Below are 15,333 nucleotides of genomic sequence, written 5' to 3'. Positions count from 1 at the left end.
CCTTTGACCCTTGTTGGGATTACCTCCCTTTGGGCATGGAGGATCGTCTCCTTAAGGAGCAACCACTCACCTTCGACATCTGATTCCCTTCCCCTCTGGGTCCTCAGCGCTTCCCCAACGATCCTCCTTAGCTGAAGGAGGATCACCCTAACCTGAAGCAGACAGTGAAGCAAATGAAAGAAAAATATGAGAGAAAATTTTATTTGTATACATGAGTTGCCTGAGGAAGCAGACAATGAGCCAACAAAGAGCCACAATGCCACCAAAGAAATTAATAAGCAAAACAAGTCAAACCACAAAAGCATGATAAAAAGAGCACAAGGCAGAAATTAATGCAAATCATAAGTGATATTTTACCATACAGAAAAGGTGGGGGAAGTCTTAATAAAGAACCTCAAGTGACTTGTTTGCAAATGCAATTTTGATTTTTACTTTAATTCTGTGGTTCACCGTGCACATTTCAGGTAACAAAACGAACATTTCCTTTGCTTAGCAGCAAGCACCTTTTGGCTTGACTTGTGAATTTGCTATCACTTTTAAAACCAAAAGCAATGAAAACAAATATGGCCAACAAGGCATAAAATATTTTTTTAAACATCTGAAACAGTACAAGTCCTTTATCCCATAAATATTTCAGAACCTCCACTCCTCTGCAGTAACATCACAGATTCATAGCTACAATATTTTGCTATTTTGATTCACAGCTGTATAATAAAGTACAATTAAGTGTGCATAAGAATCAGAAATGAGAAATAGCATACTGAAACATCCACTAGAAAGGTACTTACAGTGACTTGATATTTAAGATAACTTGTTTGTATTAAAGGCAATCAACCCAGGATTTTGTGTTCAGTACAAGGGAAACACACACATATACATCCACACCTACATTGTATATACTCCTGTGTGTGTGTAAGAGGAGGGAGTAGTGAAGCTAATATTACCTTCCAGCCTTTAAGGTCATGAACATGAATCCATGAATACAACTTCTTCGTAGCCAAAAAAAAAAAGGCTTGCTTTAAAAACCAAGAGAAGATGGACTACTGGCAAGGGTCTTGAGAAAACTAGTAATAATAGGAGTTATACTTACCTGAAATTTTGTATGGAGTACCATTAAATGTTGTACTTATTTTGCATAAAAACTAGATCAGTGGTTTTCAACCTGTGGGAGTCCACAGACCATGTCTAAGGGATCTGTGAAAGATAGCTATGATCAATCAAAATATGTGAATACCCACACTTACCATCTGAAAAGGGTCTGCACCTCCACTGGAAATTCCCAAAGAGGGCCACAAATGAAAAAAAGGCTGAAAACCACTAAACTAGATTATTCATAAACTTAAAAACTACTACGCCTGTAGACATCAACCCCTCCCCATTGCAAATATATGCCAACCCTCTTTTGCTGAAAATCTTCTATTCCTGCAATTGAAAAATTGACAATTTCTATTTAAAGGATCATAAAAACATGCAAAAAATAACCTGTTCAGCTGTTGCATCATGAGAGGAAGACCTGGTTAACAGTGTTAGTGTTAAGTCAAGCAAAATGTATGGCAGGGTGGCACCTTGGAGTCCAACTGGTTCAGAGAGGCGTGAACTACTCTAAGCAACAACCTACTTAGCAACTAATCAAGTAGGTTCTGAAGAGATACCTTCTGCATAGAAGAAAAATAGATCAAGATTCCCATAAAAATACTTTTTACCTACAGAGAAATAGACAGACTGGGTTTTTAAAGCTAGCTGGATCATGTTCTAGTATGTTAAAGTTTATTATGTAATACATGCCAGCAAGTTTGAGTATATTTTTATATACAAGCTAGGGACGTAAACAGTTAAATGACAATTATATTTATACCATTTACTGCTTCCCATTGACTGTTTAGTGACCTCCGGCAGGAAGAGCCCTGGCACTGGCCCCTTATGTCTTCACAGTGCACCCGGCACTGTGCAGGCCCCAAGCTGGTTGCGGGGAGCCGCAGGAGGAAGGTGACAGGCCTAAGCCATTAGGGAGCACTGCCCAGTGGCAGAGCCACAGCTTCCCCTCACTCCAGCAGGCAGGGCCTGGGACTGTGGACCTGTCCTGTGCCCAAATCCTGCTGCTACGGGGAAGGTGGGAGGGAGATGCCGGGCCACAGCAGCAAAACTCCAAGCCCTGCGGAGGGTCTGTCCCTCAGGCTGCCTGCAGTGGCAGGCCCAGGTAAGGCAATGAGCTCGCTATGCCTCTTGTCACGCTTGTGCTGCTGCAGCTTGGATCTGGAGGGCTCCTCAGAGCTGCCAGGATGCTGTTGCAGCCCTAACACTCTCCCCAGGATCCCTGCTACACTGCCACCCCTCAGGAATATGCTAGGGCCACACTCACTGCGTAATGATATAATAACAGATATTAGCAGCAACGAGCAGCTTAGTCCCCACTAAATTTCTACTGTGTGTCAATAGCATTCAAGCTTTAATTCACATCCCCAGAGACTACCTGACTCAAATTTAACCCACCACTTCACTTAAATTGTAGATTCCTATATGTTTAAGGTAAAGGGGTTGAGGGTAGCACTTGATTAAACCTCAGGCTACTATCACTGCAATGAGAAGCCTCAAGAACTAAACAAGTGGTAGGGGTGGGTTCTTTGGCTTGCTTGGCTTTTACTTTTTAAGTTTCTTTTCCACTTGCATTTGGCAGCCCTTGCCATAGAGACATTTTCTTATACCTGCAGGCTATTTAGTTGCGTCTTTTACGGACTGATGTAAAAAAGAAAAATCCTTTTCTTTTTAAAAATATTTTTATTAGTTGTCAGGCTTTAAAAAAAAAGAAAAACAAAGAAAAGACAGCACAGTATGGTTCAGTCAAAGTAGGGGAGGGAGTGGAAGGATATGTGTGCATGTGTATGTGGGATGGGGACAGGGGGGCAAAATCTCTTCCTTTCTTTCCCTGATGTTCCATGAGTCAAGTGCTGCCAAAGGCATGTGGAAAAGAAAAAATAAAAGAAAAAGGAAAAACCAAAGCAAAAAGCCTGCCTCTGCTGTAGAAAATATGTGCATCATAGGCTGTGCACAGCATGAGCAACACAGGCAATGTCATGACATGACCTGAGCCTGACCTATGTAGCGGTGACATGAGTTGAGTAAGCACCGTAGACAGTGATATGGGACACTAACAGAACACACAGAGAGAGAAGAGGCATGATCGGGGAAGGGGGATTCCCCCCACGGCCAATCTCATTGGGGGGCAAGGGAGGGGGTGAAGTCCCCCCACCGCAAAACTTACCAACCAGCAAGCAGCCACAGTGCTGCCAGAAATGGCCATGGCACTTCCGGAAGTGCACGCAGCCTACATCCAGCACTCACACTGCCTGGCCGGTACTCGCAGGGAGGGACACCAGTGCTCCCACCTGCCCCCACCACCCATCGTCTACACAGGGAGTGTGGCCAGACAGGGGTGCAGCAGCACTCTCAGGGGGAGCACATGCACCCCTGTGCACCCCCTACACATGGGCACTGGGAAGAGGATGGGTGTAGCACCAGAGCATAACCCCTATGAAAAATCCCCATGATAAGAACGTAGTCTCTTAAACACATCCTCAGACCTCCCCGGAGCTCAGTGAAAAAGAGGATCCAAACCAGTGAGCACCCCCTGAGGACCTGGCCAGCCACCAGCTTCTCCCTCGAACCCAAGGCTAGGCAAGTACCATGAGTATCAGCACACACACCCCTTTTAACACACCAAGGGAAACCACAGGCCAGGCCCACCACAGAAACTAAGCCCACTTTGGTATTGGGGGCACTAGTGACAAGTTACAGATTTCTCTGGTCAGATAGTAATGAAAAGGGGGACAGGTGTGGAGGCCAAAGGTTCAAAACAAGAGTGCCAAGAGGGAGGCACCGAGCAGAGCACACCGGACAACACCCATGGGCCCTCAGATGAGCCCAAGAAGCCAGCAGAAACTGCCAAGGGATACTCTGCTTGGAAATGGGAACAAAGCAGGGTGAGAGAAGCGGCCCCGCAGCACCCGGGACCCTCTTGGTCGGAGCAGGGGGTCGCTGCCCCGCCCCCTGGCGGGTACTCACCGCCCTGGTTTCGTACAGCACCAGCTTCTGTATCGAGCGGATGATGGGGGCGGCGGCGGGCATGGCGAGGCCAGAGGGTGGGGAACGCAGCCCAGCTCCACGGACAAGTCGCCCAGGGCCCGCGGGCTACGAGCGAAGAAGCGCCGGTATTGCAACTAGTTCCGGGGGGTGCCGGTCACATGATGGGGAGGCACGGCGGCCATGTCCTGTACGGGCGGAAATGCCCGTGCCCGGAAAAGGGCAGTGGAGGACTGCTCTGCAGGGAGGTTGCGCGGGTTTCAAAGGGAGCGCGCGGAGCCCATTGCGCCGTGGGGGGTGAGAGTGGTTCTAGCCGTCGCTGGGCGCCGGTTAGCGCCGCTTCTCCCGCACAGTGATTGGTAGGGCCGTATCAGGGGTGTCGCCCCTCTGTGGGATCAGCACCAGGAACAGCTCCGAGCCCCGCCGCCCTCCCCGCGCTCCTTCGAACCTCTCGCGCAGCCCCGGGGCGGGGCGGTTGCCGGGGTGACGGCGATACACAAATCAGAGCCGGGATCGAGCGCGGAGTGCGGCGGGGACCTGCGCCCCCCACCCCCCCACGCGCCTCTTAGCGTAAGTGACCCCGCCCCCCCCAACCGCCGCCCGCGTCTGGCTCTCGGGGCGCCCAGCCCCGGGCCGGGGCGAGCACTTGAGGCGTTGGCAGAACCCGGCTCGTCAGGGAGCTGTCAGCCCGGCGCCGGGGCCGTTTGAACCCCCACCTCCGCGTCACAGCGGGGGAAGGGGGCGAGCGCGCGTGTGCGTGTACACGCCTCTGTGTTTGTGTGCGCGCGCGCTTTTGCGCGGGGGGAGGGGTTGCGTGTGTTTGCACACCTGTGTGCGTATTCATGGTTGTGGGGGGGTACATGCGTGTATGTGCACGCTTTGGGAGTGTGCATGTGTTCCTGTGTATGTGTGTGCCACAGGTAGGGAGGGCACAGGGGCATGTGCCACACCCTGAGCTTGGTCCCCAACTCAGCACCACTCAGGGCAGTTTTTTTGCCATGCGGGCTCATGGTGTTGGCAGGGAGCACTAATTTGCTGCACAGTATAGGAGTGGATATGGGGCTTTTGCCCCCAGGCCTGCCCGCAAATTGTGCCCACAAACCCCCACCCCGGATTCAGGAGGCACCAGTCACCCTTGGTGCATGCATGCCCATCTGTGTACACACACACACTTGGGGTGCACATGTGTGTGCATGCACTTGGAGTGCTTGTGCACATGTGTGCATTTGGCCGATACACATATGTGTGTGCTCACACTTGGGAGGGGTATACATGTGCATGTGTGTATGCCAGTATGTGTGCACTTTGGGGGGGAGGGGGAGCATGTGTGTATTTACATGTCTACATGTGTCCTGTGTCTGTGCTTGCAGGGGTTTGTGCATGTGTGCATCTGGGGGCAGGAGGGTTAAGTTTGTGGCAACCGTCAATCCTTCTGGATCATGGTGGATGCATGAGGGCCACCCAGACCTTCAGTGCATGCCTGGGCAGGAGGAGTGGAGGCTGCCCAGACTTTCCATCCTCCTTTTAGGGCACTGAGACAGACTCCAAAGACCAGACTGCATCCAGATGTCTGGTGCCTCCATGGCTGTAGTAGTTGTCTAAGTGGCTGGGAAGCAAACCCAGGTCTCCTGTGTGGTAGACAAGGATTCTACCACTGAATCACAGAGGACTCCTGAAGAGTTAAGTAGGCCCAGAGCAAAACTGATGTATGTGGTTGAGGTAGAATGGCGTCCGCCTCCGTGCTGAGCCGCAGGGACCTGGCCCCAGGCATCAGGGCAAGAAGTGCTGCTCTGACCCGGATGACACATCTGGATCTTTCATTTGTGGCTGTTGAAAGAATCAGTTGGATATGTTTCCTCTGGCATCTCTAAGCCAGTAAATGCCAGGGAGGGCATAGACTAGTTCAATGGTTCTGAACCTTTTTTGTATCAGGACCCATATGTAAACATCAGTGGCCAGTCCTGACCCAGTGCCCCCAGGCCCCAGCCCCCCAGTGTATGGGGCAGAGGGTAGGTGCGTGCATGGCGGGGAGACAGGAGGAGGCCCAAGCAGCCCCTCACAGGCTGGGACTCTGCCAGCCCACAAGGGAAAAGCTACCATTTCCTGTGTTTTTCTCCTTTAAATAAGAATCCATTTTTAAAGTTTGTTTTCGACCCTTTCATATAGTTGCGACTCACTTCTGGGTCATGACCCACGGATTGATAAACGCTGGACTAGGAGGACAGATCACTCTGGAGAGATCCAATCCAGTGGTCTCCCTATATAGCATCTATTTGTGCTGCTATGGAAGAGGGGATACTGGGCTAGATGGGCCATTAGCCTGACCCACGGCTTTTGTTCTTAACCATCCCCACCCCCAAGCCATTGATTGGTTACAAACCATTTCCCCTACCTTGCTGTTCTCTGCCAGGCCTTCACACCAGATCATCCTGCCTGCCCTCCCACCCCACTCCCAGCCCATCTGTTTTATCAATTGTGGATGGGAAGGAGCTGGGCCTTGCAGGAGGATTGCAGGGCAGAGCCTCACACCCTGATCTTCATCCTGACACAGCTGGGGTGACCAACCCTGGCTCTCTAGGTGTTCATCATCAAATTGGTTGTTTTTCTTTCTTTCTTTTTGTTTTCTGGTAGTATCCACTGCCAAACCTGCTTTGGGACTCCTCTGTCCCGGCCCCATAACCAAGCTATCTCATTCTCCTATGGGATATCAGTCTGAACATCTGTACCAGCTTTCTGCACATCTGGAGAAAGCACATCTGGAAAGCTGTACCAGCTTTCTCCACATCTGTATTTGAGACTTAGCTGTCCCAGTGTGCTTTATGAGATCTATCATAGGCATCCAGGATGAAACAAGTGGCATGGGGCAGCCTCTGTGTGTGAGACACAGCAGACTGGGGAGGGGACAGGCAGCACAGCGGCATATCAGGCAGGGGCAAGTGACTGGAGCGGCACTTGGGGAGTATTCAGGGCTTATTTGAGTGCTCAGGGCTTATTTGCCTGCTGCAGAGGTTTGTACCCACTGGTTTACATGATGGAGCTGCTGCTCCTACAGCTGTACAACAGAGCTGTTTCAGTAAAGTCTCCCCTCAACACCTCCTTGTATGATATTAAGCCAGCAAAGACCCTCTTCTGTCACAAAAGCTGCATCCTAATCAGGGGTTTTGCCAGCCCCACTGTATTAGCTAAAAGGTCTGATCTTTTCATATCCCTAGCAAACATAACTGTTCTGGACAAACTTTGCAGTGTAGACTAGACTTTTCCAAGTCTTAACAGTGTAAGACTTGCTTGTCTTGCGCACTGTGATTTGTTCCAATGATACTGATGTGTGTAAAGGTGAAGTCCCTGAAGTCTTTGCAGGATCAGAGCCCAGTTACGGAGATGAAGGAAAGTAGCAAGGAGACTGACAAAGGTAGTTAGCTATGGTAGTCTGAAGTCAGGTGGAAGGCAGGACAGGGTGGAACCTTGTAGACTAACTTGTTCAGAAATGCTTAAGCTTTTGTAAGCAACAGCCTATTTTACCAACTAGTCCATTTGTAGCATCTGACCAAGTAGGCATTTACCTACAGAAGCTTAGGCATTTTTTAATGTTTTAGTTGATAAGCAGGGATCCTGGTTTTCTATGATTAAAAAAATAAATAAATCCCCACTTTACAGATTAAAAGAAGTAACATAAAATCCACATTTTTCCTTGATTAAAATGAAACTCCATTTTGTGTGTGTGTGTGTGTGTGTGTGTGTGTGTGTGTGTGTTAGTGGTGTTTCATTTTAAACATGGAAAAATGTAGACTTTGGGTGACTTTTTTGTAATCCAAAAATTGGGGATTTTTTTTAATTGGAGAAAACTAGGTTCCCTGTTAATTAGATGCCACCCTGCCCTGCCTTCTGCAATGAGACTGAAGAAAGATTAAGGGGAGGAGATAAGTAGACAATTGGATACTATTTGAGGATAAAATTGAAGGAGCTGCAGTCAGACTGGGAGTAGGGATGGGGGAGAAGGAAGATGCATTTAGTATTTGCAGGGAGGGAAGATTCTGATAATCTCTTATTTCTCTGAAGTAATTTCTCTCCAGTTACCACTAAATTCATTATTTCTTCAACAGTTGTTTTTGCGTCGGTCAATAACAGTTGTTTACCCGCTGCTTTTTCCTTTTCCTCACCTGCCTGCTATGATCAATTTTTATTCAGTGTGTTTGCTATCTACTTATTCATCTTCTATATGTAGAGACAACTATGTATAGTATTACATAAATAAGTTGTTTTTTTTTTCTGACAGACAATTTATGGCTTCACAAAAGAAAAAACAAGTCACCCCCTTTGCAGATATATTCGATGAAGACGAAACTGAAAAAGCCTTTCTATTGTCCAAACCGACCTGCTTAATTATCCTTGGAAAGCCAGTAAGACATCCCATTTGAATATGAATATATTTCATTGAAAGTAATTTTTTCTCAAATAGGCTTTATAAAGGTTTTATTTTTTCTTTAAAAAGTTGGCTTAGAAATACTGTCAAAGCTGGTGGGCCTGGAATACATTCTTTTCATATCCGAAACTGTTGTGGAGGTCAGTGAGAAACTTGGGAAGGAACAGTCACGAGCCTAAATCTTGCAAGTTTTCTGCTCTAATTAATATTAATAAAAGCTGAAGGCACTGTCAGATTCTCAGTATTAAGTGCTGGCTCTGTCAATCGGAAACAGATCATTTGGAAAACTGCTTTAGTAAAATAAACTTTAGGACACTGTTTCTCATGTTAAATGAGTGTTCTGCTATCTTACTGGGATGATAATTGTGTATGGTCCTTGGTAGGATCATACTCTTTGTTTGAATGACCAGTGAATTAAGTTAGCGGTGTTAATACTTAGAGTAAGGCACTGGCAGATGTTACATTTATTGTGCAATTAACATATTAATGACATGATAAATTGTAACATGCCACAAGTTCAGGGAATTTATGGTGGGATTAACTGGCAAACCAGCTGCATCTATGTGGCTGGTTTCTATCCAGCATCAAATTGAATGTATGGCATTTGTCCCAGACCCAGGGCTGCCCGCTGCCTCATGCTGACAGTCAGCAGATTTTCAGCATCAGGCAGGGAACGGGACACAGCTGCCCATATCTGTTGCCAGGGTTCTGGCAGGGGCAGCTTGGAGTCTGGGTCTTGGGTAAAGGGAAGCATTGGTTCTGAAAGTGGGACTGGGGCTATGCCTGACGAATCCACAGAGGCAGCCCTGGGTCCCAGGACCTGGCAGCTGCTGCCTGACAGAGCCTGCAGAGGCAAATCTAGTTCCCAGGTCTGGGAATCTTGGTGTCCTATGCCCTGCAGCACTGAGATTTACATGTCCCTGAGTATGGGACTTCTCCTGCTCAGGGACATTTAAAGCTGTATACAACAGCCAATGTAGGGCTGCAGTGCAGGGTTTTATATGTCCCTGCATGGGTGCAGCCTATCAACTCCCCACACTCAGGATGTTTAAAGTCCTTTTATGGCATGGACAGCTGAGGATTGGGGAATCCCCAATCCCCAGCTGCAGGACCCAGCAGTCATGTGATTGGGATCTAAGGATTTTTTATTCTTGTATTAATATGTGCCAGCAGCCTACAGGGCACATATTATTACAGGTTTTCCTCTGTTTTTTAGTGGCAATGTATAATATACAGGTTTCCCTTGCTTTATGCTGTACCTGCTTTCCTGGAAAATGGTGCCTAACTTGAATTCGCATAAAGGGAACCCACTTTATAATGTAACAAATAGGGATAAATTCCAAGAGATATGTTCCAAGACCTTGACTGTGCTGCCCGTTTCTACCACTTTTACAAGATAATTTTGGTCCTCACCAAGAGCAGAGAGGGGGAGATAAGCTAGCAGAACACTTAGAAGCCATAATTGGGATGGCAACTACACAAACACATTGCAGACAACAAGCAGGGAGCACAAATCCACACAGGCAACTATATTTTGGTGCGCATCACTCCCACAACGCACCACACAAAGCAGCTAACTGTGGGCTTCCACCACACTAATCGGATAAGAGTGAATTTACCTTGCATATAACAAATTTTGGGTATAAAAAGGTTCATTGCATAAGAGTGAATTTGCACATACAGAACCTGCATCCAGCGAGGGAAACCTGTAATTGAGATTACAGAGATGCGGTGGGATAGTTCACCTGACTGGAGTGTAGTCGTGGACGAGTATAGCTTATTTGGAAAGCATAGTGAAGGGTACAAAAAGGCAGAGGTATTGCCCTATGTATAAAGGTGGAGCCAACCCAAGCAGGGTGCAGGGCCCAGGGCAAATCAGCTCATGCAAGGCCCTGCTCCCAACCTGATCCTCTTGCCCTGGATGTGAAGAAGCTGCCGCCGCTGCCTAGCAGTGGGGGCGGGGTAGTGAGCGACCAGATGCGAAGCCGGCGGCAGCGAAGCAGTGTCACCACAGCCACTCTGCCCATTTCTGCGGTGGGGCCCCAAAGCGCAGGGCAGTCACCCCAAATCACGTCCCCCAAGGATGGCCTTGTATAGAGGTGAGGTATATATGTTCTGAAGTGCAGTAAGAAGTGGGAGACAAGCCTGTTGAAGCTTCCAGGTACATGTCAGAAGAGAGAGCAAAAAGGGGAGTGTGATGGTAAGCACTTCAAGAGGGATGTGGACAACATGGCGAGGGTCCAGAGGAGGCCACTCACATGATCAGGGGGCAGCAGGGCAGGCCCTACGAGGAGTGGCAACGGGACCTGAACCTGTTCAGCCTCCGCAAGAGAAGGCTGAGGGGGGATCTAGTGGCCTGTTACAAACTAGTCAGAGGGGACCAACAGGCATTGGGAGAGTCCCTGTTCCCCTGAGCATGACCAGGAGTGACCAGGAATAATGGTCACAAGCTGGCAGAGGGTAGATTCAGCCTAGATATCAGGAGGCGCTACTTCACTGTCAGGGCGGGTAGGATCTGGAACCAACTTCCAAGAGAAGTGGTGCTGGCTCCTACCTTGGGGGTCTTTAAGAGGAGGCTGGATGTACACCTTGCTGGGGTCATTTGACCCCAGTACTCTTTCCTGCCCAGCGCAGGGCATCGGACTCAATGACCTGAGCAACTACTGACCCAAACCTACCAACTACTGACCCAAACGTGCACCATGCTTATAGTCTCAGCAGTGCTATGCTGGTTAGCACTACGGATGAAAGGGACTTGGGGGTCATGGTTGACCACAAGATGAACATGAGCCTTCAGTGTGATGCTGCGGCTAGTAAAGCAAGCAAAATGCTGGCTTGCATCCATGGATGCTTCTCAAGCAAATCCTGGGACACCATTCTCCTCTCGTACTCAGCCTTGGTGAGGCCGCAGCTGGAGTATTGCATCCAGTTTTGGGCTCCACAATTCAAAAAGGATGTGGAGAAGCTTGAGAGAGTCCAGAGAAGAGCCACGTGCATGATCAGAGGTCAGGAAAACAGACCTTACGACAACAGGCTGAGAGCCATGGGGCTCTTTAGCCTGGAAAAGCACAGGCTCAGGGGTGATCTGGTGGCCACCAATAAGTTTATCAGGGTGCTCATCAGGATCTGGGGGAACTACTGTTCACCAGAGGCCCCCAAGAGATGACAAGATCGAACGGTCACAAACTCCACTGTGACCAGTTCAGGCTGAACATAAGGAAGAATTTCTTCACTGTCCGAGCCCCCAAGGTCTGGAACAGTCTGCCATCAGAGGTGGTTTCAAACACCTACATTAAATGCCTTCAAAACATATTTGGATGCTTATCTTGCTGGGATCCTATGATCCCTGCTGACTTCCTGCCGCTGGGGCGGGGGGCTGGACTCAATGATCCTCCGGGGTCCCTTCCAGCTGGAATATCTATGAATCTATCTATGAATAAGCATCTCTTACAGGCTTCTACACCAAGAGAAGGAGGCGGATGAGGCTTTCTATTCATAGTTTCATAGTTTTTTAAGCTCTAGAAGGGACTTTAGAGACCTGGAAGAGACCTTACAGATCATCTGGTCCAGCCCCCTGCACTTGGGCAGGAAAGACAACTGGGGTCAGATGACACCAGCAAGATGGGGTTCAAGATCTTTTTGAAGATCACCAGGATGGGTGACTGTACCACCCCTGGGGGTAGCCTGTTCCAAACCCTCAGTACTCAACTTGTAAAGACATTTTTTTCTTATGTTTAGTCTGAATTGATCTTCAGTCAGCTTGTGCCCATTATTTCTAGTCCTCCCCTGGAGGACCTTGGTGAATAGTTTTAAAGAAGTGATGGAAGCTTCACAGGATCTGGTTTTCATATGGCACTTCAATTATGGAGCTCACAACAGTTCACAAGCAGCCTTGGAGTGCACTGGGGATAACTTTTTGATACAGATGGTAAGAAGACAACTATGGGGGAAGCTCTTCTTAACTTGCTGCTTACAAATAGGGAGGAATTGGTTGAGAATGTAAAGATGGAAGGTCACTTGGGTAACACTGAACACGAAATGATAGAGTGCAGGAAGGAAGGAGCACAGCAGAATAAAGACCCTGGAGTTTAGAAAAGCAGCCTTTTACAAATTCAGGGAACTGGTGGTCAGGATCCCCTGGGAGGCAAGTCTGAAGGGAAAAGGAGTCCAGAAAAACTGGCTCTACTTTAAGGAGGGGAGGCCCTGTTAAGGGTGATGTGACAGAAGAATGAGAAGCACAACAGGCAACCAACCTGGCTAAAAAGCAATTTCTTCAATGAGCTGAAACTCAAGAATTCTATAAAGAACTTCTATACAGTGAATTCTTGATCATATTATTATGGAAGAGTATAGGACTATCACATGGGCCTGCAGGGAGATAATTATGTGACCCATGCCAGCATGCTAAGGCTGGGTGATGCGCCAGATTTTTTGTCCTCAGGGTGCCAGTAGTCCTGGGAGCCCCGCAAGCAGACTACTGATTGATGTGTCCCATGGAGAGGTGTGTACTTCACCCTCACCATCCAGGAATTTGCTCTGACCTGATGAACACGTTATTCTTTATTATACACAACTAATTTATATACAAGAAATAAACAAAAAGTATGTAATAACAATAGTTAATAATAAAACTAACAATTTAAGTAAAATTTACAACTGCAACTTTAGGTGGATAATTCCAACATAGTGGTTGTTCCCACTTCTGTTAAACAACCTCAATAATTAAATTCACCTTGTTAGGACCTTAGTTTCCCACATAACCCAGTTGATTTACTTTGGGTCATAATCCACTTCCCTTAACAATGAATGGCAACACAGCTATAACTATGATCCACCACTAGATGGCAAAGGCAAGGCATCTGCTTCTTTGGGGAAAATGGACTCCTTTAATCCTTCCTGTCAACACAGCAAAATAGGCTCTGAACAGCTGCTGCAGGTAATATGCTCCCTTTTGTGTCCTTTATTGGCAAATTATTCCCTAAACCAGGGGTTTTCAACTTTTTTAACAAGTGTACCCCTTCTGTCTCAAAGTTTCACCCGGCAGGGCATGAGGGTGTGTGCCCCTAGATCTGCACATGGGGAGCAGGCTTCCACTGTGGGCTGGGGTGCTGGGCTCTTCCAGTGGGGGCCTGGGCTGGGCTGGGCTGGGCTGTGCTGTGCTCAGGGTGGGTGGCAGTGGCACTGGGAGGAAGCTTGGATGGGCTATGGTGAATACTGGATTGGCTGCAACCTCCCCCCCCTACCCCACTCCTGTAGGCACCCACAGTGAGGGAGGGAGTGGGGCTGGGGCTGGGGCTGGGGCTGGGACTGGACCAGGGGTAGGCACTGCCCAACTGGGGCAGAGTATGGGATAGAGTCGCAAGTGACTTGCATCCAGGGGTTGGCGGCTCCTGCCACTGCACACACCCCAGAAGGGTATGGGGAGTGCGTGTCCCGGGATCTGCACGCAGGGTGTGGACAAGCTCGGGCCACGCCAGGCTGTTCCTGGGTTAGGCTGCACTTGGGACGGGTAGCAGCAGCACTGGGAGTGGGCTATGGGAGGGGTTGTACCCACTCCAGAATTTGCCATAGCCCCACCCAACCTCCCTTTCCCAGTGCAGCCTGGCCCAACACCCCTGCCAGGAGCAGCTCAGGGCTGCCCCAGCCCACAGTGGCCTGCAGTCCACTGAGCCCCATATGCAGATCTGGGGGCAACCCCCTCCACATGCCCTTCCAGGGTGTGCACAGCAGCAGGAGCCACCACTTCCTGTGCTTCCCGAATGAGCCATTCATGGCTCTGTCCTGCACTTTGCACCACTTGGGCAGCGTCTGCCCCTGCTCCAGCACCAGCCCCAGCCCTGGTCCCTCCCTCAGCACAGGGGCCTACAGGATTGGAGCTACTAGGGGGGGCTGTGACCACTCCAGAATTCACTGTGGCCCCCCCCACACCCACTCCCGGGGCCACCCCCCCGTCCCCAAGCATAGCCCATCCCTCCACTAAGAAGAGCCTGGAAGAGCCCCAGCCAGCCCCACCCTGCCCTATTTGCAGATACAGGGCCACATGCCCTGCCCCCCGTGCCCTCCTGGGGCATGCGTAGAGACAGGAGCTGTCCCTTCTTCCTGTGCAGCTCAGTCCCACAGCCTGCCCCAGCTGGGCAGCCCCTGCCCCTGCCCCGCTCCCTCCCCCTACAAAAAACTTACCAGCCAGACCCAGCTGCTCTCCGCATGGCCAGGCTGTGCTCCTGGCCACCCACGTGCTGTACTGTGGCTGTGTGAATACACGCAGAATTCTGCATACCCCCGGTTAACAACCAGTGCCTTAAGCAGTTTCCTTCTGGAAATACACTTCCTGCAAACACTAGTGATTAGGTGTCCCCTCACACACCAATGCTGGTTTGTATTCTCTCAGCCTACTCCCTCTTGGGGCTCTCTCTCCTTCCCAACACATTCACTCACAGACACAGTTTCCCTCTGCAGGTCTCTGACTCTGCTGCTTCTTCCATCTCTGGCAAGGCTACCAGCTTTGCTTAGCAACCCCTCCCAACCCTTTCCCAGGCAACTGTGTCCCTGGTTGCACATCTCTGAACCCAGTGGAGAACCAGCTTCTCACAGGATGACACACACTCTCCCCATCCAGATGCCTGCTCCCTGGGCAAGTTTTAGCTCAGTCGCCCCTGGCTGGGGGCTGAGTCTGTGCCCCTTCTTTCCAGGGCTGGAGTTTGTTCCTCCCAGCTTCTCTTCTTCTTTTCCTTCCCTCAACGTTTATGGTTCACTAGCAGCCAATCAGAACCCCCAATTTGCAAAGTGGGCTCTGGTCACAATTTAAACATTCCAATAAGAAGCATAGATTTCATAGA

The 15,333-nt window shown here is 49.3% G+C and overlaps 2 protein-coding genes across 2 annotated transcripts in view; one reads left to right on the top strand and one right to left on the bottom strand.

Moving 5' to 3' along the window:
• FIG4 (FIG4 phosphoinositide 5-phosphatase) overlaps positions 1 to 4,166 on the bottom strand; it is a 124,587-nt gene extending 120,421 nt beyond the window's left edge. The window contains exon 1 of the mRNA XM_019537892.1: positions 4,060 to 4,166. Within this exon, the coding sequence (XP_019393437.1) occupies positions 4,060 to 4,122 (63 nt within the window). The 5' untranslated portion in view covers positions 4,123 to 4,166. The remainder of the gene's footprint in view (positions 1 to 4,059) is intronic.
• Positions 4,167 to 4,545: 379 nt separating this feature from the next.
• AK9 (adenylate kinase 9) overlaps positions 4,546 to 15,333 on the top strand; it is a 171,706-nt gene continuing 160,918 nt past the window's right edge. The window contains exons 1-2 of the mRNA XM_019538185.1: positions 4,546 to 4,647; positions 8,351 to 8,474. Of these exons, the coding sequence (XP_019393730.1) occupies positions 8,358 to 8,474 (117 nt within the window). The 5' untranslated portion in view covers positions 4,546 to 4,647; positions 8,351 to 8,357. The remainder of the gene's footprint in view (positions 4,648 to 8,350; positions 8,475 to 15,333) is intronic.

This window comes from Crocodylus porosus, unplaced genomic scaffold, assembly GCF_001723895.1.
Source record: "Crocodylus porosus isolate Cpor-Errol unplaced genomic scaffold, CroPor_comp1, whole genome shotgun sequence".
Lineage (NCBI taxonomy): Eukaryota > Metazoa > Chordata > Crocodylia > Crocodylidae > Crocodylus > Crocodylus porosus.
Note: the sequence above shows the minus strand (reverse complement) of the source record. Positions and strands in the feature narration are given on the sequence as shown.